Source organism: Lissotriton vulgaris, chromosome 6, assembly GCF_964263255.1.
Source record: "Lissotriton vulgaris chromosome 6, aLisVul1.2, whole genome shotgun sequence".
In the NCBI taxonomy this organism is placed as follows: Eukaryota; Metazoa; Chordata; class Amphibia; order Caudata; family Salamandridae; genus Lissotriton; species Lissotriton vulgaris.
In genome coordinates this window covers 1,658,332,269-1,658,359,706 of record NC_141694.1, presented here as the reverse complement: position 1 = coordinate 1,658,359,706, position 27,438 = coordinate 1,658,332,269, and the positions used below count along the sequence as shown (strand labels likewise).

General features: G+C 47.1%; 1 protein-coding gene across 3 annotated transcripts in view; it reads left to right on the top strand.

Moving 5' to 3' along the window:
* The window catches only part of UBR2 (ubiquitin protein ligase E3 component n-recognin 2), a 1,804,160-nt gene that overhangs the window by 227,226 nt on the left and 1,549,496 nt on the right, over positions 1–27,438 (top strand). For all 3 annotated transcript variants that reach the window (XM_086927821.1, XM_086927820.1, XM_086927822.1), the window contains exon 9: positions 8,518–8,625. In XM_086927821.1, coding sequence (XP_086783947.1) covers positions 8,518–8,625 — 108 coding nt within the window. The remainder of the gene's footprint in view (positions 1–8,517; positions 8,626–27,438) is intronic.

Sequence of the window (27,438 nt, the reverse complement as noted above, 5' to 3'; positions counted from 1 at the left end):
TAACCTGCAGGGGCAGCAACCTACACACCAACACACCTACTCCCCTGTATCACTTGGAGAATCCAGCGTGGGCCAGGAGCCGATAGCGCCCCTGTTTGAGAAGCCCACAATTGCCAGGTATTTGGGCGCTATACCCAATTTCAGCTTGCTCCCCAGGCCACTAACATCCCACAATAGAATTTCTAGGGGAGCCCCTCCATTTCCGTGTATCCTGTGATTATCCAGTCCTCGGGAATTGCCCTTCTTGATTAGCTCAGTGGACGTTGTGCCCCTCCCAATGGTTATCGTGCTGCTCCCTACTCCCCCCTCAGCATCCTGTAAGAACTCCTCCCCTCCCTACAATCTTGTGCCACTGGCTAAGAACTACCAGCTTCTCTTCCAGGGGATCCTCATCAATAGTCATAAGCACTGCATTTTCCTGCCTATGAACAGGGACCCTAAAGCACATTAAATACATATATATGTGTGTGTATAGCATAAAACATGTACTTAATACTTAGATAGACATATATGTATTTACAAATATATATATGCAGCCCATTTTAAGGGCAAAAAATGTCCTATGTACATTGAAAATTCCTTTAATAAACCTCTTACCATGTCGAAAGTGCCCTCAGCCACGAGTCACTCTTCGCCCGCAAAACCGCTGTTGGTGACTGAATGTTAATGACTGACGTTGAGAGGTTCTACACCCGAAAGATCTCCATCGACCACGAAACGCAGTCGCAAGGCGTCAAAACTCACGTCGTCGGAAGACTCATCGTCTTCTCTCGACATCAATGCATGCTGCCATGGAGAAGACCCCTTTGAAAGCAGGTCTTCACCGGTCAACGTCGAAGCAGGTACACTTGACAGAAACTCTGTTGATGGCTGAGGATTCTGTTGACTGTGCCGCCGCCGCTCGATGTTGAGACACACTTCACTGTCTGCGGCAACTAGGCGCCATGTGACTGTGAGGCGGATGTCTCCGTCGGCGGCAACCAGATAGCGTTCGACATAGAGGCAGACATCTCCGTCGGTGGCAACCAGGCGTCAATCGACGTTGAGTGGTCTCCATCGACAGCAGCCAAAGCACGAGGACTCTCTCACCGGCTAAACATTGTGATCCGTCCACGAGACCCCCATCGACGTCAGCACATCGTCGTTCGACATCAAGCCACCATTCACCCACTGACAGGCCTACATTGCATGACTCATCTCCTGGACAAGTATTGCAAGCTTCCGCTGCATCTTCAGCAGCTTTCTCCCTCTCCTCTACATGGAGACATCCAGAGGCTTCTCAGACCCCTACTTGCGTCTCTCCTTGGTGGCTAGTAAGTGTCTGCAACTCGCCTATTCGATAGTCTGGACTCATAATATTCACAGACATATTCTCCTTCATGGTCCTCCTGTGGACACCATTTCCAAAGCCAACTCTGCAAGCTCCGACTCCTCTAGCACTCTTGGCACAGACCAACCACCCCTAGGTCCCCAACAAGATCCAGGTTACCTAGAGAGACCACTCCTCTGTGCAGAACCAGGTCACAGACACAGAGTTTGGTTCACACACGGATGACGAGATGGCAAAAATGAAAACAGAGTTAGACTCACTCAAGCCTGTTGGCCTAGAAAATGGAAGGAATTCCGTCAAAGGTACAGGCCTTACGACAAGCATCCCTACCACCGGAGGATTCAAACCCCTCACTGGGTTCCCCGCCATCAACACCACCAGCAAGCCAGATCTCACTATCAGCCCTGCAGACCAACGCGTAGGCAAGGATCTAATAGACCACACCAGCTTCCTCCAAGACATTAGGCAAACAATGAGGTGTTGCTTCCCCCATCGCTGTTACCCACTCTGATGGAGGGGCTTGTGGGGTAAAGTATCACCAAACATCACAACGTGTGGCGGAACATCATCAGCGACTGGGTCTTGAATATTGTAGAGAATGGGTACACACTTCGCTTCATGTCCCCCTCCTCCGGCTGATGCACCTTCAAAAGCCTCTTACCATCAGCAGAAGCTACTACAGAACAAAGTCTCCACTCTACTTAGCAAGGAGGCAATGGAGGAGGTCCCATTCTCTCAAAAGGGAGTAGTAGTATACTCTCTGTATTTCATCGCAAGGAAAAAAGGCCCAAACAGAGAATTCAGGCCCAGCCTGGACTTGCGTCTGCTAAACAATTACATACGCACAGAGACCTTTAGAATGCTTACCCTCCACCAGATAAATCCCCGGCTCCATCCGGGGGACTGGATGTGTTCCATCGATTTTCAGGTGCCTACTTCCACATCCCAATCGCCAGGAAGCATTGGAAGTTTCTGCGATTCAAAGTAGCATCCAAGCATCACCAGTACAAGGTGCTGCCTTTCGGCCTGAAATCAGCCCCTCGCATGCTCTCGAAGTTCATGGCCGTCGTAGCAGCATGTAAGAAAATATAGTATCCCAACTGGTACTAATTGAAGGCAGTTAGCAAAGATATGCATACAATATTATCCAAAAGGAAGGAAGGAGACTCTATATGATTCTAACATGTGCTTGAGGCATCATTTTATGTACAAATATTTAAAAGAGAAAGAGAAATATAATTTGCAGTTATTGCAGCACTGCCGTATACAATTCACAAAGATGGCGAACAACCCAAATTGTACGTGGTGCTCTAGGTGTGACAGTCAAAACCAAGGTAGCGACGCATGTGACAATGTGAAACGGCGTAGGTGGCGCGAGGTTACTGGTGCATAAATATACAGTGAAATATTTGGTTCACGGCGGTTCCAAGTGGATTAAGGGTTCATTTTTGATGTGTTCAATGTAGTAAACTGCTTCGTGTCTTGCGCCTGTATTTGTGCTGGAAAGTCGACGGCGTTTCGATACTAGTTAGTTCAGGATCTTCATCAGGACTCGGTCGAGGGCAGTGCTGAGGGACGATCAGGAGAAACAAATCACTGGTCAACGGCATCAACCGTGTGTCGGGCTTGGCTCTTGATCCATTAATGAATATGTATCCCGGCCTGTAGCTGGGGGATCCGCAATGGCTTCCTGGTCTATAATAACAAGGGCGGGGGTCAGGAATGACACAGGCAGCGTGATCGTGAATCGAGGAGCACAAAAGCAGTCGGTCTAGCGAGGCCCAAGCCTCTGCTGCCATTGTGAAGAAGTGAGTGGCTCCCTGGTCAATAATCCTGAGCTTTTCCGAGAAGAAGAGGGCATACTGAATGTTCAGATGTCTGAGGTTCTTTTGACCCCTAGGAAGGACTCCTGTTGTTTCTGTACTGGCTTTGTGTAATTGAGTATATGTTCACACTCCCTCCCTCCTGCAGCCCTGGCCTGTGTGTCCGTGCCTGCAGGATATTGTCCCTGTCCCAGAAATTCAGCAACCTAGTCACAATCACCCTTGGTGGTGCCTCGGGCTTTGGAGAGTGGCCAGGGACTCTGTGTGCTCGTTCCACCACCAACCATTTGAACATTTTCCCCTACAGTACCACAGAGGAGAGCCAGTCCTCAAAGAACAGCTAAGTGCAGATGCCTTCTGGTTTCTCCGGGACTCCTAACCAAATGCACGTTGTTGCTATGGGAGCGCCTCTTTGGATCATCCAGTTTGCCCTCCAACCAGCAGACAATCTTGTGTACAATATGGCTAAAACACATTGGCAACGCCAGTAGCTCTTGCATAGGCGAGACCTATCAGCTTTGCCAATGCTTGTCTAATATATAGCGCCATGCTTTAGGTCTCAGTAGGGCTACCTTAGAGGTGCCTTTATATAGATTAGAAAGGAAAGTTTGCTCTTTGCCATTATGTTAAATTGGAAATTTGACTCAACAGTTTAAAACGGTTCTGCTTCCCAGCAGTGGTGGGCTGGCAGTCACACTTTGCTTTGCCACAATTGTGGTGGCATAATAAGTGCTGCATTCCAGGAGAGACACTAACTTATATGCCCTACGGTACCCCATGTATCATATAATAGTGCTTATAGCTAAGTTTACTTATACAGATTGTGGATGAGCCAATCAGACTTTTACCTTTTACCGGTCAGAGCAATGGGACTGAGGTATGGTTAACCGGCCTCAGTGCACCTTCAGAGTAAAACAGAAGCATCAGTCCAACAACTTGAGGGTGAACATGCAAAAAGAGACATTTCCTTACAGTTAGTCACTGAGGAGTTCCATGACCGTATAAAGGAATGAGGCTGAAGGAAGAGTTCCTTTATAAGGTCATGGAACTCTGATGTGATCTGCTATGTCCTTTTAATTTACTCCAGAGGGTATTTTGTTCTTTATAATACACGATCACACTATCACCTTTCCCACAAATCTCTTACACCCTCACTCTTTAATATGACAGAGATAATATAGTCATCAATAATAAAAGCAGAATCTGTAGGGCAGAATGAAGCACACTAAAACGCACTTCGTAATTTGTTGTTTTGTTTAGTTTAGTTTAGTTTATTTGCATTTGTATAGCGCATAAATCACCCGAAGGTCTCAGAGCGCTTGCGGAAAGAAAAAGCTCCCAGCTGGAGACCCACATAGCTGATAGGCAGGGCTAAAAAAGCCAGGTTTTTAGTTGTCTACGAAACCTAAGGTAATCGGACTCTTTCCTTATCTGGAGGGGAAGGGAGTTCCAGGTTTCAGGGGCTGTCTTGCTAAATGCCCTGTCGCCATTTCTGGCTGTGCGTACCCTCGGGATGGTGAGAAGAGATTTGCCAGAAGATGTAAGCGTTCTTGCTGGTTTGTGGGCCTTTAGCTTGCATTCTAGGTATGCTGGACCGTGTCCATTGATGGATTTATGGACCAGGCAGCATAGTTTGAACTTAATACGCTTTTGTATTGGAAGCCAGTACAAGGTCTTTAAACAAGGCAGTGATGGGGTGCGGGACGGCATGTCCAGCACCAGCCTTGCAGCGGTGTTCTGAAGGACCTGTAGGCGAGCCAGGAGAGTGATATTTATTGAGGACAGAAGTGCGTTTCCATAATCAATCCTGCTGATAATGAGTCCTTGTACTAGGGGCATGCGAGCTGAGAGGGGTATCCATTTTAAAGATTTTCCTCAGATTACGCATAAGGCCAAAACCAGTTTGCACTACTTTACTTATATGGTCAGACATGGATAGCTTATTATCGATTATTACCCCCAGGTTCCTGACAGAGGGTTTAGGCGAAGGGCATGGACCAAGGGAGGCTGGCCACCAGTCTTCTGACCATATTGTATCAGCTTTTCCAAATAGCAAGACCTCTGTCTTACCCGCGTTCATCATTAAAATGTTCCGGGTCATCCAATCATGAATAGATACCATGCACTCTTTAGACCTCAGTTTGATTTCATCTGGGTTGTGGTTTATTGTGACCAGTATTTGAGTGTCATCTGCGTAAGACACAGTTCCAAAACGTGCGCTCGAATAACCATTGCAAGGGGGGGACACATAAAGGTTAAAGAGCGTGGGGCTCAATATTGACCCCTGGGGGACACCCTTGTCTTTGTCATGGAAGTTGGAGGCGTGAGCTCCAATTTGGACCTTGGACCGCCTGTTGGTCAGATAACTCTTTATCCATTGTAGTGCGAAGCCTTTAAAACCAACCTCAACAAGACGCTCTAAAAGAATGCGATGTGAGATGGTGTCGAAGGCCGCAGATAGGTCGAGGAGGACAAGCTGGCTGGAGTCCAGAGTCATTCTTATATTATCAACAATTTCCAACAGGGCAGTTTCGGTGCTATGCGATGCCCTGAAGCATGACTGGGATGGGTCCAGGAGCTTATTGGTTTCCAGATGGCTTATGAGTTGTTTATTAATTAAGGACTCCATAATCTTTCCAAATAGGGGGAGAAGGGAGATAGGCCGATAATTAGAGCGTGATTTAGGATCAGCCGAGGGTTTTTTCAGAATAGGTCTTATTACTGCCTCCTTCCAATGAAATGGAACTGAGTAATGTAGTTGGGACTGATTCAGGGTTTTAGTGAGGGCAGGGATCAGGACAGGAGCTATTTTAGATAAGATTTGTGGGAAATCAGGGTCTCCAGGGGCTCCAGACTTCATTTTGCGCAGGGTTGCCTCAACCTCTGTTTCTAAGCAAGGTGAGAATTCCCTTAGGGTGACAATGCGATTGGTGGGGTTCCTACGGCTGTTATTCGGTGAGGCTATGGCCTGGCTTACAGGAGGCTGCTGAGGGAAGAGCTTGTGTATCTCATTGATTTTATCATGAAAGTACAGGGCCACAGAATCCACCCATTCGTTGAGTGGCTGTTGGTTAGCAGAAGGATTAGTGAATTCTTTGACTATGCTATACAGCTCTTTCTGTGAGTTAGCTGCCTATGTTATCCTATTGCCGAAGTAAACTTTTGTAGCCTCGGCAATCCATTTCATATACTGCCTGTGTGCTGCCTTGTATTGTTCCCTATCTTTTGGATCTTTTGTTTATCTCCATTTCCTTTCTACTACCCTGACCGAGTGTTTGACTAGCTCCAGGTCCAGCGTAAACCAGGGTGAGTTTTTAGTTGGGGGCTTAGAAGCCCGTGCCAGGGCAATGGTATCTAACTCCGAGGCGATTGCGGATTCTAGCTCCCTGGCTGCTGTGTTAGGGTCAGTTTTATGAGTGATAGCTGGAGGAGAGAAATGCTCAGGGAAGGAGTCTGAGGTGATCTTGTTCCATGGTCTACTTAGTTTTACCTGGGTAGTATTTCGGGACTTGACCTGGGGGCCAGCGATGTCCAATTTTATGAGAAAATTATCAGTCCCTAGGATTGGATCAGTCTGCTTGATCTCAAGTTTTGGGAAGTTAGTCCCTATGAGATCCAGTTGCAAAAAATATATTCGAATCAGTTTCATGAAAGTCTGATTAAACAAATGTTGTAGCTCCTTAATGTGTAGAAACATGCAGAGAGAATCTGTCTTTCCTGTAACGACTTATAGCATGAAAAAACAACCAAGTTGCCACAAATGGCTTCTTTCCGCTGATCACTGTTCACTTTAACCAGCACTCCTTGGTGTTATTTGCACTGCTAGTGTGACTGTTTTCTGTGACCTGCCTTCCATCTTGGCTGCTGCAGCATTATTTATGATGTCATAACTCAACCGTAATAACTTATAACAGTTAAACATCAGTTGTTTAGTTATTACAGGTGACTAGAGATGTTACAGTTCCACTGTAATAAGGAAAAAAGAGAAGGACTTTTATACAGAGATTGCAGGTGCCCATATATTAGATATGGGATAGAGTAGCCCTTGCTGTACATCGTAATGGTATTACAATTCACATGAGTTCTCTAACCATATAGAGTGACGAAGCCAAAGACGGAGTCATGGAACTCTTAGGTGACTTGCAGTATCCTTTTAGTGTACAACAGAGGATATTTTATGACGTTTAATGGTCTTACCATGAACTTTCCCACAAACGGTTTAAATTATTGATGTTATTATTAAGCCGATCGAGAAACCGCCAACAATCTCTCATTGGGGTGTGCAATAATTAACAGATTGTTTGCACACTGGTGACATTTGCTTAACGTCTGCAAATTTTTAGTGCTGTTAATTGTTTAACTTTACTCTAGAGGTAGAAAACGTGTTTCTTTGATGATGTAAGTAGATAATTATACTGTAAAATGAGACATGCTACTAATTATGCAGGTTTTGCTATGGCTGCAGAAGCACAGAGTTCCAAAAGTTATGTTTATGATGTATTTTCAACCTGTGCAACTCTAATACTCTGCCTTTAAATTTAGGATAAGCTTCCCCCTGCCATATATTATAATGATATTGCAAGCCACTGAGGAAATCAATGGCCATATAGAGGACCATATATAGGCTAAATTGTAATAAGGTCATGGAACTCCGAAGTAACTTGCAATATCCTTTTGATGTACTGCAGAGTGTATTTTATTCTTTATAACACATGGTCACACCGTTGCTCTTCCGGCAAATAGCTTAAATCATTGGTGTATTCCTCTTTTATGTGAAAGAGACAATATTGTTATGATTTCAGATATGAAGAATAAAAGCAGAATCTGTAGTACGAAATTGAATGCACCAAAAAGTATTTCATATTTTGTTGCAAAAAAGATATTAGAATTTATTTAATGCAAGTCAAATTTATATATGGAATGCTCCAGCTCAGAATCTGTACAAACATGGAGCAGAATGCCCCCTTTCCTGTAATGAACAAAAGTGTGCAAAAAAGAAACTTATCGCCATAAATGTCTTATTTGTGGTGATCACGATTCATTTTAGAAAGACATATCAGAAGAATAAAAGCATCCCTTGCTTAAACTGCAGCTATAATTATGTTTTTCACCTTGGCTGCTGGATCTGGTAGCAGGCATTATGGTGTCACAAATCAACTGTAATAAGTTATTACAGTTAAATAGCTACGTCATCTCGCTATTATGGGTGACTACAGATGTCACAGCTCTACTTTTAATAAAACACACAGTTTTTATATGGGGATTATAAAGGAAATTCCTGACTTTCAAATATTATGTGTGATCTTTTTTGTATTACTAGTTACGTTTTTGTAAAATGTGTTTCCATTTGATTATTTTTACAAGATGGTCTCAGACGAATATTGTGTCAAGTTGGTTTGCAAGAGGGACCTGATGGAGAAAATTCTTCACTTGTGGACAGGCTGATGTTGTGCGACTCCAAGCTGTGGAAAGGTGATGTTTCATTGGATCCTTGAACTAAAATATTTATTGGTGATCATAGTTGTACCTTACTAATTAACTGAAGGCAAAATATTCAACTAGGTTACATTCAGATCTCCAGCACTGTATCTTTGATAGATTAACATTCTCCCTTGTCAGGCCTGGAATACTTTTTTTTTTTTATTGGTTTTATGGAGCTTAGAATACAACAATGGCACAAAGTGCCAACGCACAGCCAGTCAGAATACATCCATAGTACAAATAGTAAGACAAGGCATAGCAGTTCACATCTCAGTGCAATTGGCAATGGTATACATTAAGTATCCCTACAGAGCAAACATCAATAAACAGTGCAATGATAGCGACAACTGACAACAGTGAAACTACAGTGACTATAGGTAGTATAGACATTGCATTCAAGGCTGTGCAGAGCATATCCACATCACATGTACATCAATGAATGTACACCATCACTTCGACCCCTGAAGCAAATCAGAGCTGCACTCCTCCTCGACAGGCAGAATCCTTCTACTCAGCTGATTGTCCATCTGTGCAACCCACCTCATCTAATGTCTGGCCCTCAGCCATCCGTGACCATTCCAAATAGGGTTCCCATATATCCATGTGATGGGCATCTGCTCCCAAATTAGCTTCAACTGCGAGTGTCAATAAGTCACATCCAGCAGCCAAGCCTTAAACTGTGGCACACTCTTTCTACCCCAACGCAGAGCAACTTGTCTACGGGCGTATAACAGCAACAGGGCATTCAACTTGCGACTCCTGGGCACTGTGTCTTTTACATACCCCAGAAGGCCTAACAGCGGGGGCGGCTGATCCGTCCTACCAACAATCTGATTCACTGCGTTAAAGATCTGGTGCCAGTATTCGTATAAGTGAGGGCAATCCCATGCCACATGGAGAAAGGTCGCCCCCATCTTGCACACACCTCCAGCACCTAGCATCATCTCTCAATTTCATGCGGTGCAACCCTACCGTAGTTCGATAATACCTATGTAGGAATTTAAAGTGAATTAACCTCAAGCGATAAGAAGGGAACTCCGAGTATAGTGAGCGACATGCAGTGCGCAACTGATGATATAAAAACCTTTCAGCAAATGGCACAGCACCCTCCTCAGTGTCAAGCGGGGGGGGGGGAGGAAGGTGAGGGGGGGTGGGGGTGAGGTCTGACGGTCCAAAAAATTCCCTCTGGGTAGAGGTCAGCAAAAGTATTTAATTTCAGTGCAGTCGTAAGTGTCCTGCCAACCCCACTCGCCATGCATGATAAGATAGGATTATTTTCAAGTATCATTGATGGTGCATAAAGCGTCCCACACCTGCACGCTTCTGCAATTCCCTCCACGCCCAACACAACATTCCTGCAGTATCCACATCTCCTCTAGGTCTACTAACAGTGCGATACAATGCCACATTTAGCGGCGTTGGCGCCACAGAGTCTCTTTCAACTGCAACGTGGGGCTGAAATGGTGTCTCGTGGATCCAGAAATGAAGGAACTGCGCCTGAGCGCATAGTGCATAGAGTTGCATATCAGGCGCACCCAGTCCGCCCTGCTTCAGTGGGAGAGTCAAAAGGTCCCAGGACACCTTGGCCTGCCCTCCCGCCCACACCAAGGACAACAGCTGAGTACGCAGAAATGTAAAATAATGTGTTTGGTTAGGGGCACGGCACATTTACGAATAGATAAAGAAATTTAGGCAGGCTAACCATCTTTGTCCGTGCCACCCTGCCCGCTACTGACAGTGGCAACGCAGACCAAAGGGCCACTTTTCCCTCCAACCATGTATAAGCCCTCCCGAAGTTCAGAGACCAGATGTCTTGCAAATTGTGGCTGAGCCATACCCCCAAGTATTTAACTTTCGCAGCCTCCCAGCGAAGAGGGAATTCAGAGCTAACCTTCCTTGTGCCATCCGTAAGAGGGAACATCACAGACTTAGACCAATTTATTGTAATGCCCGAGAGCCCTCCGAACCGTATAAATTCTCGCAGCACTGGATCTAAGTTTGTCGCTGGGTTAAGGATGTAAAGGGTGACATCAGCGTAGAGAGATATCAAGAGGCTGCGTGTACTGAAACCTATGCTCCTTGCAGTATGATGCTGTCTTATCCGTGCAGCCAAGGGCTCCATTGCAATTGCAAATAGTAACGGCGACAGCGGGCACCCCTGTCTTGTGCCTCTCGATATCTGGAAATGGTCCGACACCATGCCATTCACTTTGTCTCTCGTTCTGGGCTCCTCATATAGGAATTTCATATGTTTAATGAATAAAGGGCTGAGACCCATACACTGGAGGATCAAGAATAGATACGACCATTCCAAGGAATCAAATGCCTTGGTGGCGTCAAGGAATATCGCCGCAGCCTGAACACTAGGGTGCAAAAAAGTGGATAACAGAAAAAAGCGTCCTCAGATTGTGCGACTTCGACCTACCTGGAATAAAACCTGACTGGTCTGGCAATGCAATCATTGGCAACATGGGTTGGAGGCGGTTCGCCAACAGTTTGGCATATATCTTGACATCGACATTTATCAAGGATAGTGGCCTGTAGGAATCTAGTTCAGAATCAGCCTTGTCTGGTTTCAATAAAGTGACGATCATAGCTTCCCTCATCGACGGAGGTAGAATTTCCGTCTCTAGCGCTTCCTCATATACCGCCTGTAATTTGGGGGCTAATTCCTCCACATATGCTTTGTAGAAAGCAGTTGTCAGACCATCTGGACCTGGGGCTTTATTTAAAGGTAAGCTCTTGATCACCTGCATCACATCCTACTTTGATATGGGTAGGTCCATATATTCTCTATGACCATCATTGAACCACGCCAAGGCAATAGACTCCAAGAAGTCTCTCATATTATCTGGATCAGCCGTCCCAGTCATTTGTACAGATCAAATTAGAATTCCTGAAAAACTTTCTGTATGTCACTCTGGCCTCTAACCGTCTCCCCCTTTATTGTCCTTAATTTCATGTACAAACACGGTTCCCCTCATCGGCCTGATCATGTTCTCCAATGTGCGCCCCGGTCTGTCTCCTTCGCCGTAGCGCTTGGCCTCTGCATATTTGTCAAGGAATTTCACCTCGCTACTTGCTTCTTCCTCAAATTCCAGCAGTTTGGATTTTAAAAGGCCCGCTGTCCGAACCTCTGATTGTATGAACATTTTACTTTTTAAATCCCGAACTTCACCTTCCAGTCTAGCTAATGTCCCCCTGATGGCCTTCAGTACTCCCGCCTGTTTCGCAATACACTGCCCCCGGATAGCTACTTTAAATGCATCCCAAAGGAGAGCTGCAGTATCAACTGACCCCTCATTTGTCTCAAAGTATAGCAGAATATCTTTCCGAATCTCCTCCTTAAATGCCTAGTCTAACAAGGCATTTTGAGGCAGTCTCCAAGTAAAAGCTCGTGATGGGGCCCCAGGTAGAGCCAATCTGAGGAGGCAGGGTGCATGGTCCGACAGCGAACGCGCCAAATGGGCGACCTCCATCGTCCAAGATTCCACCTCCCTCGACACCAACCAAAAATCCAATCTAGACCAGGCCTGATGCTGGGTGGATATGCACGTGCCTTCCCGTACGTCTGGGGTGTCTGTCCCTCCAAACATCCATTAGGTCCCCATCAAGCATTATGTCATGTAGGGCGTCACGTGCCTGTGGGTGTAAGGTCCTAGCTGTGCCTCTCCTATTTTTCTCGTCAGACAGTATGGCATTGAAATACCACATATCTCCCCCCCCCCCCCCCCCCCCATATATCACTGTTTGACATCCAATTGATCTAATCATGGACCACATCTGGCGAAAAAAATCAGGTGAGTCTGTATTTGGCCGTACACTGCAGCCAATGTTACAAGTATACCTCCCAGCCTCCCGTTCAGTAGCACAAACCTCCCCTCTGGGTCCACCCGTATGTGGATACTTTTCCAATCAGTACCTCTCTTTATCAGGCTGGCTACCCCTCTTGCATCGCTGGAATAGATTGCAGAATACACTTCTCCCCACCTAGTATTCTTAAGCCTTTGCGACGGTGTCACGTTTAGATGTGTTTCCTGCAAAAAGCATATATCTATATCATGTCTTGTTAAATAGGCATGCACCAACCTCGCTTTTCTGCAATCATTTAATCCCCAGATGTTCCATGTCACAATATTCAGAGTCTTGCCCTTAGATGTCATTGCATGAAATTTAGCATATATTGATGGCTCTCCCGGAGCCGCCTCCACACCGACACTGCTACATGGAGAATTCTGACTTTGTGGCTGAAACAAAACAACATCCCACAGTTTCTCCCACCCCCCACCCACACCAACCCCCCAATTAGGTTGTAGTGTAACCTTCCCCTGTGCAATTGAATCAAACAGCTAAATTTTTTAGGGAACCTTCCCAAGAGTGCCAGGGTAATCCGGCTAACTCCCCCACTTTCGCAGGGTGACCGGGGTGAGATATCTATTGCAGCTCGTGTGACCCTTCGTGTTGCAAATCAAATACCAACAATGTTATACTTAAGATGGAGGCACTTCGGCAAAACCCGCACACATTCTATACATCTAGCCTGATTTAACGTAAGGCAGAACACAAAAACCCCTCCCCGTGCTGCAACAACCAACAACCCCAATAACAGTAATCCATAGAACAGATCTGGGCTTTGTCATTGTCACAAAGCCTGCCGGTTTCGGATATAACTGCAGCCCCTTTCTTTTTAGCTCCTTTCCCAGCCACATGTTTTGCAAATTTGAGTGCAGATTTCGCATCAGTAAAGAAGTACGCCTGTCCATCATGTGACACCTTCAATTTAGCTGGGTACAAAAGCGAATATGGGATTTGCGCTTGCATTAGGAGACGCTTAGCAGGCAGGAATTCTTTCCCCGCAGCTTGCACCATTGGGGTGAAGTCAGGATAAAAAGAAATGGTGTTCCCCTGGTATGTGACCTGGCCTTTCTCACGTGCCACAAGGGTATTGTGTGCCTATCTTGGTAATTCAACAACTTTATCAATATGGGACATGGGGTACCTCCCACCGGTGGCTTTGGGCCTAGCGATCTGTGCGCCGTCTCCACAGTGAACATCGGCAACAGTTTAGGATCAAATAGAGCATGCAGGAGGTTCGAAATATACGTTTCCATTTTGGACATCGCTGTCTTTTCCGGTATGCCTGTCACGCGCAGGTTACTTCTACGAGAGCATGCTTCCAAATCATCGTTTTTTTCTCGTATTACTCCCAGTAGCTTATCCATATTTAGTAGTTGCTCCTTTGTTTCTTTTTGGAATTCGTGGAATTCAACTTGTCTGTTTTCTAGACCATCCAATCTAGTTTCGTGCACAGCCACCTGAGATTTCACTGTGTCTAGCTGTTCAGTGAGGGCGTCCAGCTTTGAGTCGATGCTTCTAAGGCTTGAACGCATTTCCAGTAATAGGGCTTTCACACTTTCATCTCCCGACTCAGATTGCGCGTCCATGTCCGCACTGCCTTGTGCACCTGACTCTGTCTCAGTCTGTCTGGTCGATCGCCTCGATTCGAAAGTTATCTTGGGCTGTTTAAGTTCTGGCTTGCCCATATTGTCCACACGCTGGGGCAACCCCGCCGGTCTGCACTGTCAGGAGCAGCCTCCAGCGCAACAGACTAAAGCTTCTTAGCTTTCCCTTTTCCACCTCAGACCTCGTCACATCTACTCCCCGTCTAGTCGCAGAGTTAGCAAGGCCCAGGGCGTGTGCGCACGTTCAATCACATGTACCACCTTGTGCAATAGGATAAGTGGGCAATGATACTCACATAGAGGTCTGCTTGTCTCTCGCCCCCACCTCTCCCTGCGGCTCCGCACCTAGGCCAGGGTCTTGGGGAGACCAATGAACAACATCTCCCCAAGTAAGTCACGCTGCGACAATCCTTCACCAGTTATCTAGTGCCGTGCAGATTCATTAGGAGTCCAGGCACTCCTCTGTGAGCCCAACAAAGCTGTGCCTCTTCCCCCACAACCTGGGTAACGTTGTGCCTCGTGTACTTCGTGAATCTAAACCACCGGATGCACCCCCACACAGCTGCCCACCAGCCAAGTGCACTAGGATCCACTCCGCCGTAGCCAAGTTTCCCCCCAGCCACGTGCAATCAGTAAATGGCGGCCGAGCCCCAATCAGTATTGCCGCCTCTTCAGATCTTTTTACACCACCAGCGCAGCTTCTCAAAGCCAGGGCCCCAAGCATGCATGCAGGTCTGCACCGGTTCCGGCTGCGCACCCGATCTCCTCAGCAGCCCGCGTCGGGGACCCAATCCTTCTGGGCGCTGCCATTTTGCAAATAGGCAGGTCCTTTCAGATCACCTGTGCCCATCATCCAGTCGATAAAATTGCCACTCACAACAGCGCTGTACCTGTGGTTATGCAGTCAAGGACCCAGGGCAACGAGGTCCGCCAGATCCCGGGGCGTCTGTCCGTGTCCGTCTGATCCCCGCAGCTTACCGCAGTCAAGGCCCTCCACTGCGCTCTCTGCCCCGGGCTCAATTACATCAGCGATGCGGCAGTTCCGGCCTCGGCGTGCGCTGCTTTTCACGGTGAGGTTCTGTTTCTGCCGATCTACACCAAGCGCGGCACTCTCACCGCCGTTCTTTCAGTCCGTGTGGGCACCACCTTCTCCCCCACCTTTCAGAATGCACAGGACTGCAACTCCTGCACGATTTCGCAGGATAAATTAAAGGATTAATCCCCCGGTCGCAGGAGCACGCTCAGATGGCGACCATCTCGCAGCACGGCTAGCCACGCCCCCAGGCCTGGAATACTTGTTAATCATTATTTTCACATTAGTGCTCAGTGTGCTATGGCATACACTGAAACATTCATAGACAATATGCAGTCTATCCACCTGATTGCATGGCCCTAAATGGCCTTTTAGGTAGATAAGCTCAGCTCCAGTTCTTTACAGAGTCTCAGCTGCTTGGACTTTGTACTCAATGTCAAACTAATAGGGAATCCTCATAGCTGTGCTTCATTTTTCTTTGGAAAGCTGTTTTCTTCATTCTTTGCTGGTCTTCCTTGTAATCTCCTTAACCCCAAGCTGCAGATGGTAAGCAATTTCTGCCTCTTTTGTGCCTGGATAATTGAGCACTTGGAGCACCTTATAGCTGACAGACCTTCTCGCCTTGCGCCACATGTGGATTAGGAAACTCTAGTCTGCTCTTAAGAATTATATTCTGTATTCTTAAAGGATATTTGTTTTCTGACCTTACCTTTGGAAACTTTACATTCCGTTTTTTTTCCTTCATAAAGCACAAATGTCTTGTTTCAAATGAAATGTTCTGTGTTTTGAAATATTTTTTGTTTGTAGCATGTGTGGATATAGATACATGTGCTTTGCGTACTCACGCCGTCCAGTGTTGAGATCGGCCATTGCAAGTTGTTTACTTCGAACAAGCTTCAATTCACAGGATGAGGACTGACTACTCCCTTGGTCGCCAACGCACACGGGCATGGACTTCACCCTTATAGTATTGTTTCCGTCCTAGGATTTGAACATGTTAGGCTACGGCTCAGACACGTTTGCTCACAGTGACTTGAGCTCTAAATCGGTTCATTTGTTTCAATGAAAAATAATAATTGTGTTTGCTGTCTGCACCTTGAACCCACGCAGACAACTTGCCCACAACTCGGTCCGGTCTCCTTTAAATTGACTGAGCACTTGGCGTCTGAAAACGTCTGCAGATGGGGCAGACTTTCTTTTGTTTCTGCCCACCCTGCAATGCAGAATACGCTTAGACTTATCACCTTAAGGCATGTGACCTAAAACACTCCCACAAATGGCCTACTCTAAGGTAGAGCACTGCTTCTGAGGGAATCTCTTATCGAACCGCAAACTGGCTAAAAAGAAGGCCTCTAGCTTACCGGCGCACTCTGGCTTTAAAGCGGTGGAGTCAAAACACACTTAACTAAATAATTTGAGCGGCCTTGGCTGAAGGGCGCCCAGTCGAAAAAACACCAAAGCCAATGTTGAAACTGAAATGGAAGCATGATCCCCCTCCCTCACCCTGCCCTCCCCCTCCCCCCACCTTCCACACACACCAACCTTACAGAGGCTAGAGTAGACACTCTCTTGTGTGGTTGTGTGGGTAGTGCTAAGCATTTGTTGTACTCACAGAAAGAATAAATGAGACACACACTGAAAGAATAAATCTGAGACCAATTTAGAAAAATATCAATTCTTTATTTATTTTCGAACCAAGAACTACGTTGAAAGGTAAGTATTGTTGTAGACATTTTGAAAGGTAAGCGAATAATTCAAAGTTGTGCGCAATTACGCACTATAAAAATTTTATGGGAAGAAAAAGCAGGTAGGTAAAGCACACAGCACAGACAGTTGTAGGGGGTTCACCTTTCTGGTTTAGAGTTGCAGGAAGCCAAGGTTTTATCAACAGTTTGTCGGGTGCGTCCCGAATTCCCCCTTGAGCAGGGAGTCGGTCGTTGGTGCACTACAGGGAAGGCGGGCCCCCTAAAGTTAGTCTGTGCAAGGGAACTTGCAGGCAAGTCTGAAGACTTTATTGACAAGGGAGCACAGCCAGTACATCATTGCGCAGGCTGGTCAGGCTGGGTGCCGAGCAGGTAGGTTGGGTAGCCCCAGTGCGTAAAGGTGCTCCTCACATTAGGGTCCAACAACTGGAATGGGCAAATTCAGGACTGCTTGGCCACTCTCGAAGTGGGTCTCAAGGGTCTTAATGCCCCTCGGCGGCTGCTGGGCTCTGGTACAATTGGAGCCCCGATTGGGCTCTTCAATGTCTGTCCTGGCTGCAGGGTGTCCGGTAACCCGGGGGTTGGTACTGCATGGCTCCGGTCGATCCTGGTACCTCCACAAATGGTGGGGAGATAGATCTGACCTTCCAGAGCTTAACTAACTCTTCCTGGTCGGTTGCTGCACTGATCTGGCTGGGGAGGTGCACGTTGGTGGACCGGACTCCAGTTTCGGTGCCCTCCGTCTGCTGGGGAGTAACTCATGTGCTCCAAGGGATTTCTTGGGCAGTATGTGAAGGCTTGCAGTCCTCTGGAGTTTTTTAAGACCACACAGCAGCATTGTTTAGGTACACTAAGCTTGCAAAGAGGGTGAAATTGAAGTATCACTATTTCATTCCCTGTGGACGTCTATATGGACTTAGCAATGTGACAGCAACAGACCATTCAGTCAAAATTTTTGTGTGACGGGTGGACTTTGCCCAAAACTCTTTTTGGCAATGATTGGCATGGTCAGTGCTCATTTTTAAGAAACCTTTCTCCTGGAGCCGATCTTATAGCGGCAAACATGGTGACACTTTTGAAGTTTAAGTTTAAGTTTAAAATATTTATCAAGCGCAACGTACACCTGGGCGGTTTCTTGGCGCTAAAGTAGCAGGCAGCCAGCTGGGCAAGAGCAGTTGCTAAGGCGTCGACTGGAAAGGGAGGCAGGGCTTACGGTAGAAAAGCCTGAGAAAATAAAAAGGTCTTCAGAGCTTTGCGGAAACTAGAATACTGGGTGAGGGACCTAAGATGGAAGGGGAGAGAGTTCCAGAACATGGGGGCAAGAGTGGAAAATTTCGAGCCACCCTGTTTTTTTTTCCGGTAGCGAGGGACTGCTAAAAGAAGATGTGCCGAGGAGCGGAGGTCTCTGCCAGGGACATAGGCCTTGATGGCGGAGGATATAAAAAGGGGGGCCAGGCCAGTCCTGGCCTGAAACGCCATGCAGCCTAACTTGAACAAGGCGCGTTCCCGCACAGGGAGCCAGTGGAGGGTTTTCAAGAGGGGGGAGGTATGATGGAATTTGGGAAGACCGAAGGCAAGGCGGGCAGCCTGGTTCTGCGCTAGTTGCAGTTTACGCAGGCTGTACTGAGGGATGCCATTGAACAAGATGTTCCCGTAGTCCAGGCGGGACAGGACCAGTGCGGACATAATTAGTTTAAGTGCAGAGAAAGAAAAGAAGCGAGAGATAGAGCGGATAGTACGGAGAGTAAGAAAGCAGTAAGAAACCACCGAACCAATCTGGGAGTGCATAGTGAGTTTATCATTTAGCTTGATGCCAAGAGTCTTAACAGAGGGAACAGGGGTAGGAGGAGAACCAAAGGAGGGGGCCAAAAGAGAGAATTCCAGGGACTGGAGCAACCACCCGTCACCACAAGTTCCGTTTTGTCTGGATTGAGTTTCAGGTGGTTGAAATTCATCCAGTCCCTGATGAAAGATAGAATAGATTGGAAGTTAGAGATAGAGTCAGGGGTAGAAGACAGATTGAAGATGAGCTGGAGGTCGTCGGCATAATTATATACCGTGACCTCCAGCTGCTGTAGGGCAAAGATAAGAGGGGCGATATAAAGATTAAATAGTAAAGGAGAGAGAGAAGAGCCCTGGGGAACACCGCACTGGACCTGGCAGGGGGTAGCTGAAAACTCCCCAAGGTGAACCGCCTGGGTCCGGTCCCTCAAAAAGGATGAAAGCCAGATAAGGGCTGAGCCTCCTATGCCCGCCGCCTTGACACGGGAAAGCAAGATGGAATGATCCACCGTGTCAAAAGAGGCGGACAAGTCAATGAGGACCAGCGCCTGAGATCTGCCCATGTCCATACCCTCTCTGAGGGTGTCTAATACTGACACCACCACTGACTCTGTCGAGTGCTTGGGCCGAAACCCAGCCTGGCACGGAGCCAGCCTCCCATTCTCCTCGGCAAAGGAGCTGAGCGCAGATGTAACATGTCGCTCAAGCACCTACGCCAGAAACGGGAGAAGGGAGATGGGGCGATAGTTGGCCATCACAGAGGGGTCGGCTCCTGGCTTTTTCAAGATGGGGACGATGGAAGCAGCTTTTAACGATGGAGTGACAACCCCTCGAACCAGTGAGTCGTTAAGGAAACCCAGAGGAGGCAGAGGGCAGACAGTATAAATCTGCCGTAAGATGTGTGCCGGGCATATATCAGAAGGGGAACCGGATTTAATTTTGGGGAGGAGGGACAGGAAAAGTTCTTCAGAGAGGGGGGGGGAAGGAATTGAAAGAGGCTGGGGCGGGGGGAGGCAGGGGGTCAACAAAAAAAGGGGAAGGGGGGGGATGTTGGATTTGATTGTCGAAATTTTTTCGACAAAGTAAAGATTCAGCGAATCACAGAGTTTCTGTGAGGGAGGGGGTTTAAGTGAGGTCCGATCGGAGAAAGCCAGATCGTGAGTAATGGCAAAGATCTCCTTAGGTTGGTTCTCGGCCGCCAAAATTATGGCCGAGAAGTAAGCTTTCTTGGCCTCAGTGATGTTTTGCTTATAGGTCCCTAGGAGGTGGACGTAGCGAGTCCTGGAGTCGGGGGGAGTAGTCCAGTCTCCATTTACGTTCTGCCCTGCGAACCGTAAGCTTCAGTTCTTTCAGCTCGTTGTTAAACCACCGATTGGCGTCTTTAGGGCGTCTGATCGAGGTGCGCCGGAGAGGAGCCAAGCAGTCGCTTCCTTCCTTGAGCTATGAGTCAATGGCATTGGCTTGGGCTGCGGAATCCAGTCCCGATGTAGGGGGAGAGGAGGCCAGGAGCGAGGCTGAGAGGTCAGACAGATTGACCTTGCCCCAATTACGGGCCCATGAGTTTTGGTGTGGATAGGGGTCTTAGTCAGACAGCGGCTGAGGGAAAACGAAATTAAAAAGTGATCGGACCATGTGCAAGGGACAACAGACAGTGCAGACAGGGAGCAGTTTAGAGACCAGACCTGATCTAGAGTGTGGCCATGAATGTGGGTAGGGGTGTGAACAAAAGAGGTGAAATTAAGAGAGAGGAGGGTTTCTGAAAATTCCTTTGATGAGGCACATTCCTTGGGGTCCGAGGGCCAATAGTTAAAGTCCCCGAGGACTAGAGCCGAGGCATAGTTGACCGCCAGGTTGCCAAGTAGATCTTGAAAGGCCGGGAGGAAAGATGGGGTTGGTTGGGGAGGGCGGTAGACCAGCACAATGGCTAAGTGGGGGGAAAGGGAGGTAGAGCGAGCCACCAAATAGTCAATTCCTTCCAGGGAAGGTGAGGGGAGGACTTGGAACTGGAGATCAGAACGGGCAATGAGAGCAACACCTCCACCCGCTTTCCCGCCTGGACGGTCGGCACGGATAGCGTAGTAAGACGAGGGGAGGGCAGCCAATAGGGATGGAAGGGAGGCTTCCGAAAACCACGTTTCCGTCAGCAACAGGAGATCGGGTTTATCAGTGTCTAAAAGGATGAAAAGTTCCTGGTGGTGTTTAATGGCGGACCTAGTATTAAGTAAAATGATAGATAAGGGGGGAGAATAGGAATCCGAAATGGTAGATGAGACGGGGGCCGACGGAGACGTGAGAGGAGGAGGGCAACCGGATGGGCAGGCATGACAGGGAGAGTTGCAGCCCAAAAGGGTAATCCTATGAATAGTACGAGGATCGAGGGGCCAATGGCCTTGAAGTAGTGTCAAGTCAGCGGAAGAATATTGGGTAAGAGGACCAGGGGTGATGGCCCCTAGCCCCGGTCTGCCGCGGACGGGCGCAGACGGGCTTAACTCTGGCGCGACTCCGGCGCGCCTACGTCGCGCCCGCTGCGCTCGTCCGCTGCGCTGACGCATGAGGGACGTCTATATAGGCTGTGACGCGGAGGTGGGAGGAGTCAGGAGAGCGGGATAGTAAGAGCAAAGGAGAATTTTCATTTTAAATAACTTTAATTTTGGGGTTTTAATCAACTATTGTGGTTGTTTTTTTAGAAAGATCATTTTGTGTGGTGGTATCTCTTAAATAATATTTTCTAGTTGACGTCTCAAAATGTTTATATTTATCTTAGATATTAATACACTGGCAGAGTTTGACCTTTAACTGCAGCATGAAAGGCTTTTTAATGGCTCTTATTTCTTCAAAATCAGTTATTAACAAGTTGAAAATCGAACTGTCAATGGCGTGAACTTCTACTTATAACATAGGGTCACTGCAGTTATCCTGTGGCTATGGTGCAAATATAATTTGAACAAGATGACCAAGGCACAGCAAATATGACTGGAATGTAGTTGTTAGTATATTGCCTTTCCATTTTGTGGACATTTTCTCATTCTTGCAGCAATGTTGGATTGAACAAGGTGGAATTTTTTTACCCAATTAATGAAAAACAAATTTAACCCCCGTCATCTAATAACTAAAACCTACCTTCTACCGGGGTAACCTAATGCATTCCATCATCATCAAAGAGAACGTCTTTATTTTCTAACTTGTGATGCTGATATCTTGTTCCTTAGTGAAGACCCCTTCCCAGACTCTTTTAAGGATTGGGTAAATCAATAATTTCAAATGCTCAAACTGTACCTAATCAGCTATCTACCTGTGACCAGCATCCTCTGGCTAGCAAAAGCGATCCATTTGAACATGCATGTTGAAGATAGCAATCTCCTGGTCCCTTACTAATTGAGGTATGATAGTGGCTGTAGTAGGGAAACTGCTACCCTAAAACCTATATGATATCCACTGTATGTCAGATCACCATGCATGCTTGACATTCTGGGGCTTACTGCAGCTCTTGACATGATTGGTCACTGCCAGCTTTTACTCATCCTGGAGCCCAGCAGGGGCATCGGAGGTGAAGACCTTAGATCATTTAGCTCTTTCGTCATCAACCAAAACAAATAGTATGAACCGGTAGTTGCCATCCAGAATGAACCTGTGATGTGTAGAACTTCCCAGGCTTCCATTCTAGCTTCAATACTGTTCAGTCTTTATATGGAACTGCTGAGAATCCCGATGGAGAGATCAGGTGCTGCTTTTCACTAATGTGCAGATTATACCTAACTTTACCTAGAGGTGTTATTTACTGAAGACTGCACCACAGTAAAGGCAGTGCAGTGAAAATTCAAGAAAGGATGGCAGAAAACAATGCTGAATTGTTAGAAAACTGAACACCTCATAATCAAATTACTGATGAATTGCTTCCTGCACTTAGAAACAACAAAATCAATGTTCTACTTAACTAGGAGGTTAAATCATTAGGCCCTTAAACTGATTCACATCCCACTCCGGCCCCCATGTTGAGTAGGTAGCTTCTACAGCCAGAGCAACTCTACAATGAAATGCTTAGCACGTTCCTTCATCCTAGTGACTTTGGACAGATGGTGCGGTCTCTGCTGTTATCCAAAATGGGCATCGGCAGCTCCTTCCTACCTGGTTTACTTGCCCACTTATTGGCTCCAATCAAAGCTGTCATGCTGTCTGGAGCCCAACTCTTTATCAGGTACCACAAAATATGAAACTGACCCAGGTTCTCAGACGCCTGCTCCAGCTAACATTCATAATGGCTGTTTTCTACTGCAAAACATTGTCTCAACAAACCAAGTACCCCAGCATTGGATCAAACATTCACATACTTAAATCATTCCATTTGTCAGGCTAGGAATGCCTGTTAATGTTAAACAGCAGTAAACCATGTTGAAATGGAATCGGTCCAACAACAGTGTTAGTTTAGTAGCACATCCACCTCATTTGAATCAACTGAGACTTCAGCCTATGAGGTGGACATGCTGTGGTCTCTTCTGCCCCTAGATTACACAGTAGCTCAGTTCTCTTGTGGGGGATTTCCATGTATAGTCATAAGCGATTAATAGTCCCGCCCATGTTCGGGGCCCCTGAGCACTTTATCCAAAATATGTTGACGTTCTCCTTTCTTCGGGAAGGCCCTGAAAAGTCACTTAAAGTCAAAATGCAGCTTAAGAGTAGGCTACAGTGGTCAGAGTTCTTCATCTTGGAATGGCAAAAGAAGAGACTGTGATTACAAATGCTCTCAGAATATGTCTTTTATGTAATTGCACGGAACCTTTTGCTAAGAAAAACAGATATGAGAGCGTCGCTGGCCCTGTAGCCCATAGGCTGCCATTAGAAGTGTAGAAAAAGAAAGCTTGCCTTTAAGAGCTGAGATCACCAATATCCCATCATGCTCAGCCAGAGGCAGTTACCTCAATACTTTTTTCTGGCTCCTTCAGACAGGACCCTTGGAGCACTGAACTCAACTTTTTTTCTTCAATTTAAAACATTATACTTCACTGTTTTTTGCTTTACTCAAAGTCTTTTGTCCTTCTCTGTGGAGCAAAGTATTTTTCTCATAGGAAAGAGGCTTTTTTCCTATTTGAAATGCCAACTCTTTACGATAAATGCCCTAGATGTGGCAGAAATAAAGCGAAAACCGACCCTCACGAGGTCTGCATTCTGTGTTTAACTTCCTCTCATCTTCCCGCCTTCTGTGACTTCTGCAAGACGTACCCTGCGTGACAGGGAGAAGATTCGCCTGCTGGGAAGAGAGGAGAAAACAGCAAGTAGCCAGTGGGACCTCCGAGCGAAGGGTTGGAGAATCTACCTCCAGAGCTCTTACCTCGAGTGGACGTGGGAGGTCTGAGAAGTGTTCTTCACCTGGAAAACGCTTTCGGTCCCGGTCGACGAATAGGCGGTCGACGTCCAGAGGAGGTACAGCGCAAGATGCTTGCTGTCATTGACTGTCGCGACGTCGCGGAAACGTCTATGTTCAAAGTCTAGAACTACTCGAGCGAGAACCACTTTGCACCGGTGACCGACTCAGAAATAGGTGTCGACGTCGAGGCATACCGACTCGCCGTCGCTGAGAGGTAGAAGATCGAGTCGATAGCGAAACGTCAAAGACGTGATTGGTCGAGGTCGAGAAGCCGCTCTTGGTCAGGTGGACAGGTGTCGAGGAGCAGGTCATCGTCAAAGGCCAGTTGACGACGGAGATCGCTGTTGAGGAGATAATCGACGTCAAGGAGAGTAAAATCCTCCAAAAGTAGGAGAATCTACTCCTCATCTGACTCTCAATCAAGATCTCCGTCATTGGTGGAGATACCTGCATTTTCCACCCCTGTGTCTACTGCAGCGGACCCAGCAGCTCCCACAGCGCAACTTCTTCCAGCGTTATCAGCTCCGCCTCCTCTTCCACTACCTCATTTCCCAGTACTTACAATAGTACCTGCACCTTTTCTCCCTGCTCCTGGGGTGCCTCCGATCACACCATTTCCTAGAAGATTACATTCAAGATCGCTCCGTCGATCTCGACCTAGTCGCTCACGCTACTCCATGAGATCACGACACTCACTGCGCCACTCTAACCGCAGGTCCAGTTCAGATTCATGCCGTCAGCACCATAGAGATACGTCGCCATCTACCAGAGACTATTCTCCTACTTTGTTGTTTTTGTCCCAACCTTGTTCCTCCCCGATTGATGACATCAACCTTTCAAGAGTTCCTGGTTCTCGGGACAACAAAACTGAACATACCTAAGGAGACACCTACTCAATCAACGTCTGTCATTTTTGAGACGCTCCATCAACACACAGCCTCTAGACCATTACTTCCTCTAGTGTCAGGTCTGCTGGACCCAGCCATGGAATTGTTCCTTACACCTGCACAGCAAAATCAGCACCATCAAGGCTCCAAAAAAAGTACCGACCCCCGGAAAAGGACCCGTTGTTCTTACCTTTTGACCCCTCTCCTGATTCAGTTGTGATTTTTAGCGGCACAAAAGTCTCACACCACGTCTCTTTCTGCTTCTTCTCCCTCTGATAAGGAGAGCAAAAAAGTGGATTCATCAGGACGCAAGATCTGCAGCACAGCTGCTACATTCATGTAAGCAGCCAGTGCCCCAGCCCTCTTAGGGTACGATCGTGCCTTGTGGGATTCAATCCTTCACTTTGCGAACCACCTCCCCAAAGAACATAGGCAAGACTTTTTAGAAATCGTTCAGGAGGGGGCTATGGTTTCGAATCAAGTAATCAGCGCCACGGCTGACTCCTCTCTTCTAGCTGCCTACAGCTACTGCCACGGATTCTCTCTATGTTGGCACACATAGCTGCTTTTAACATCTCTGAAGCCAGACACCTAGTTATGGCTGCAAAATGTACCCTTTTCTAGCTCCACCCTCTGTGGCTCACACGCCGACGATGAAATGGCACGAATGAAAACAGAGATGGATACCTTAAAAGCGGTAGGGCTATAAAAATCTAAAGAACGACGTTCATTCCGCCCTTACTACCAACAATTATCTGCACAGAGGGTTCAAACCCCTCAATGGCAGTCCAGCAGGTCTCAACAATATCAACGGCTGTGGCAGTTGCAGCGAAACCGCCGAGAGGTCGTAACTCCCAACAAATGAACCAGGGAGGACAGGAACCCGCTACTGCAAAACCCTGAATCTCCCTCTTCCCCCCTCTTCTGTTACCCACTCCGGTAGGGGAAAGCTTTGTAAATTATCTGGCAGAGTGGCAAACCATTACAACAGATGCCTGGGTCTTGTATATTGTCAAACATGGCTATCATCTCCGATTGACTGCCCCACCACCTTCCATTCCTCTGAAGGTGTCCGCATCTCGCCTCAAGCTCTTACAAGAAGAAGTCAACATTCTGTGCTGCAAGAAAGCGGTGGAACCTGTCCCTCGAAACCGACAGGGTCAAGGTATCTACCCCGATACTTCCTAGTGCAAAAGAATAGCAGACAAGAGTTCAGGCCGATTCTCTTCGGATTGCGAACAAGTGCATCAGGAAGGAGAAATTCAGGATTCTAGCCTTACACCAAATCTACCCTCAACTTCAAAAGGGAGACTGGCTCTGTTCGATAGATCTACACAACTCCTTTTTTATATGTTCCCCTCACTAAGTCCTATCGGAAGTTCCTCAGGTTTGTCGTGGGGGACATAAGCTCTACCAATATGCGGTTCTCCCATTCGGTCTCAAGTCAGCGCCCAGAACATTCCCCAAATGCATGGCAGTGGTGGCAGCGCTCCTTCAGAAACAAAAAAATATTTGTATAGCCCTACCTGGACGATTTGCTGATCAAAGCATCCACATTCACAGAAACCCAAAAGCATTTCCTACCGACATACAGTTGGCTCCATCTCTTGGGTCTACACGCCAATGTTCAAAAGTCCACGTCCTATCCAGTTCAGATTCTACATTACTTAGGAGCTACCCTCGAAACGTTGCAGGAAAGGTGTTTCCTTTGAGGAACGACGGTTATCCATTCTCCGAAAATGCCTCACTCTTCAGTGGATAATCCATCCATCAGTACGCATAGTCTACTCTCTCCTCGGCTCGATGACCTCATGCATATTCCTGACTCCCAATGCTCGCCTTCACATGCGTCCTCTCCAAGAGTGCTTGGAGGACCCGTGGATCCAGTTCTAAGTAAACTGGGAGGACATGATCACCCCCTTAATTCATGCTGTGGAATCTCTCAAGTGGTGGTGTTCCCAGAAGATTCTCCTAAGCGGAATGCCTTTCCGCCAACACAGATCTTAGTCACACACGCCTCACTGCTCGGTTGGGGAGCCCACAAGGATCACTTACAGATACAGGGACAATGGTCCTCCTGAATACAGAATTATCATATCGACCTTATAGAACTCCGAGCATTACACCTGGCACTCCAGGCTTTTCATCCTTCATTCACGACCAACAATCTGCTTGTTTAAACAAACAATACAACCTTCATGTACTACCTGAAAAGCAGAGGGGGAACGAGATCCAGAGCCCTGTTGCAAGAAGCACAATCGATTTGGCACTGGCTCATAGCCAGGAATCTAACTCTGGTAGCTGCGCATCTTCCAGGGGAACAGAACATCTATGCGAACGCTCTCAGCAGGGTTCTCGACGAAAACCACGAGTGGGTACTGAACGAAGAAGTCGCGCAAATAATCTTCAATTTGTGGGGCACACCGTCTGTAGATCTGTTGGACACAGAAGAAAACAAAAAATGCTGCAACTTCGCCTTCAAATTTTACCATCCAAGGTATCTAGGGAATGCCCTATGGATCGACTAGTCAAACACATTTCGCTACGCTTTTCCTCCAGTACCATTTATACCAAC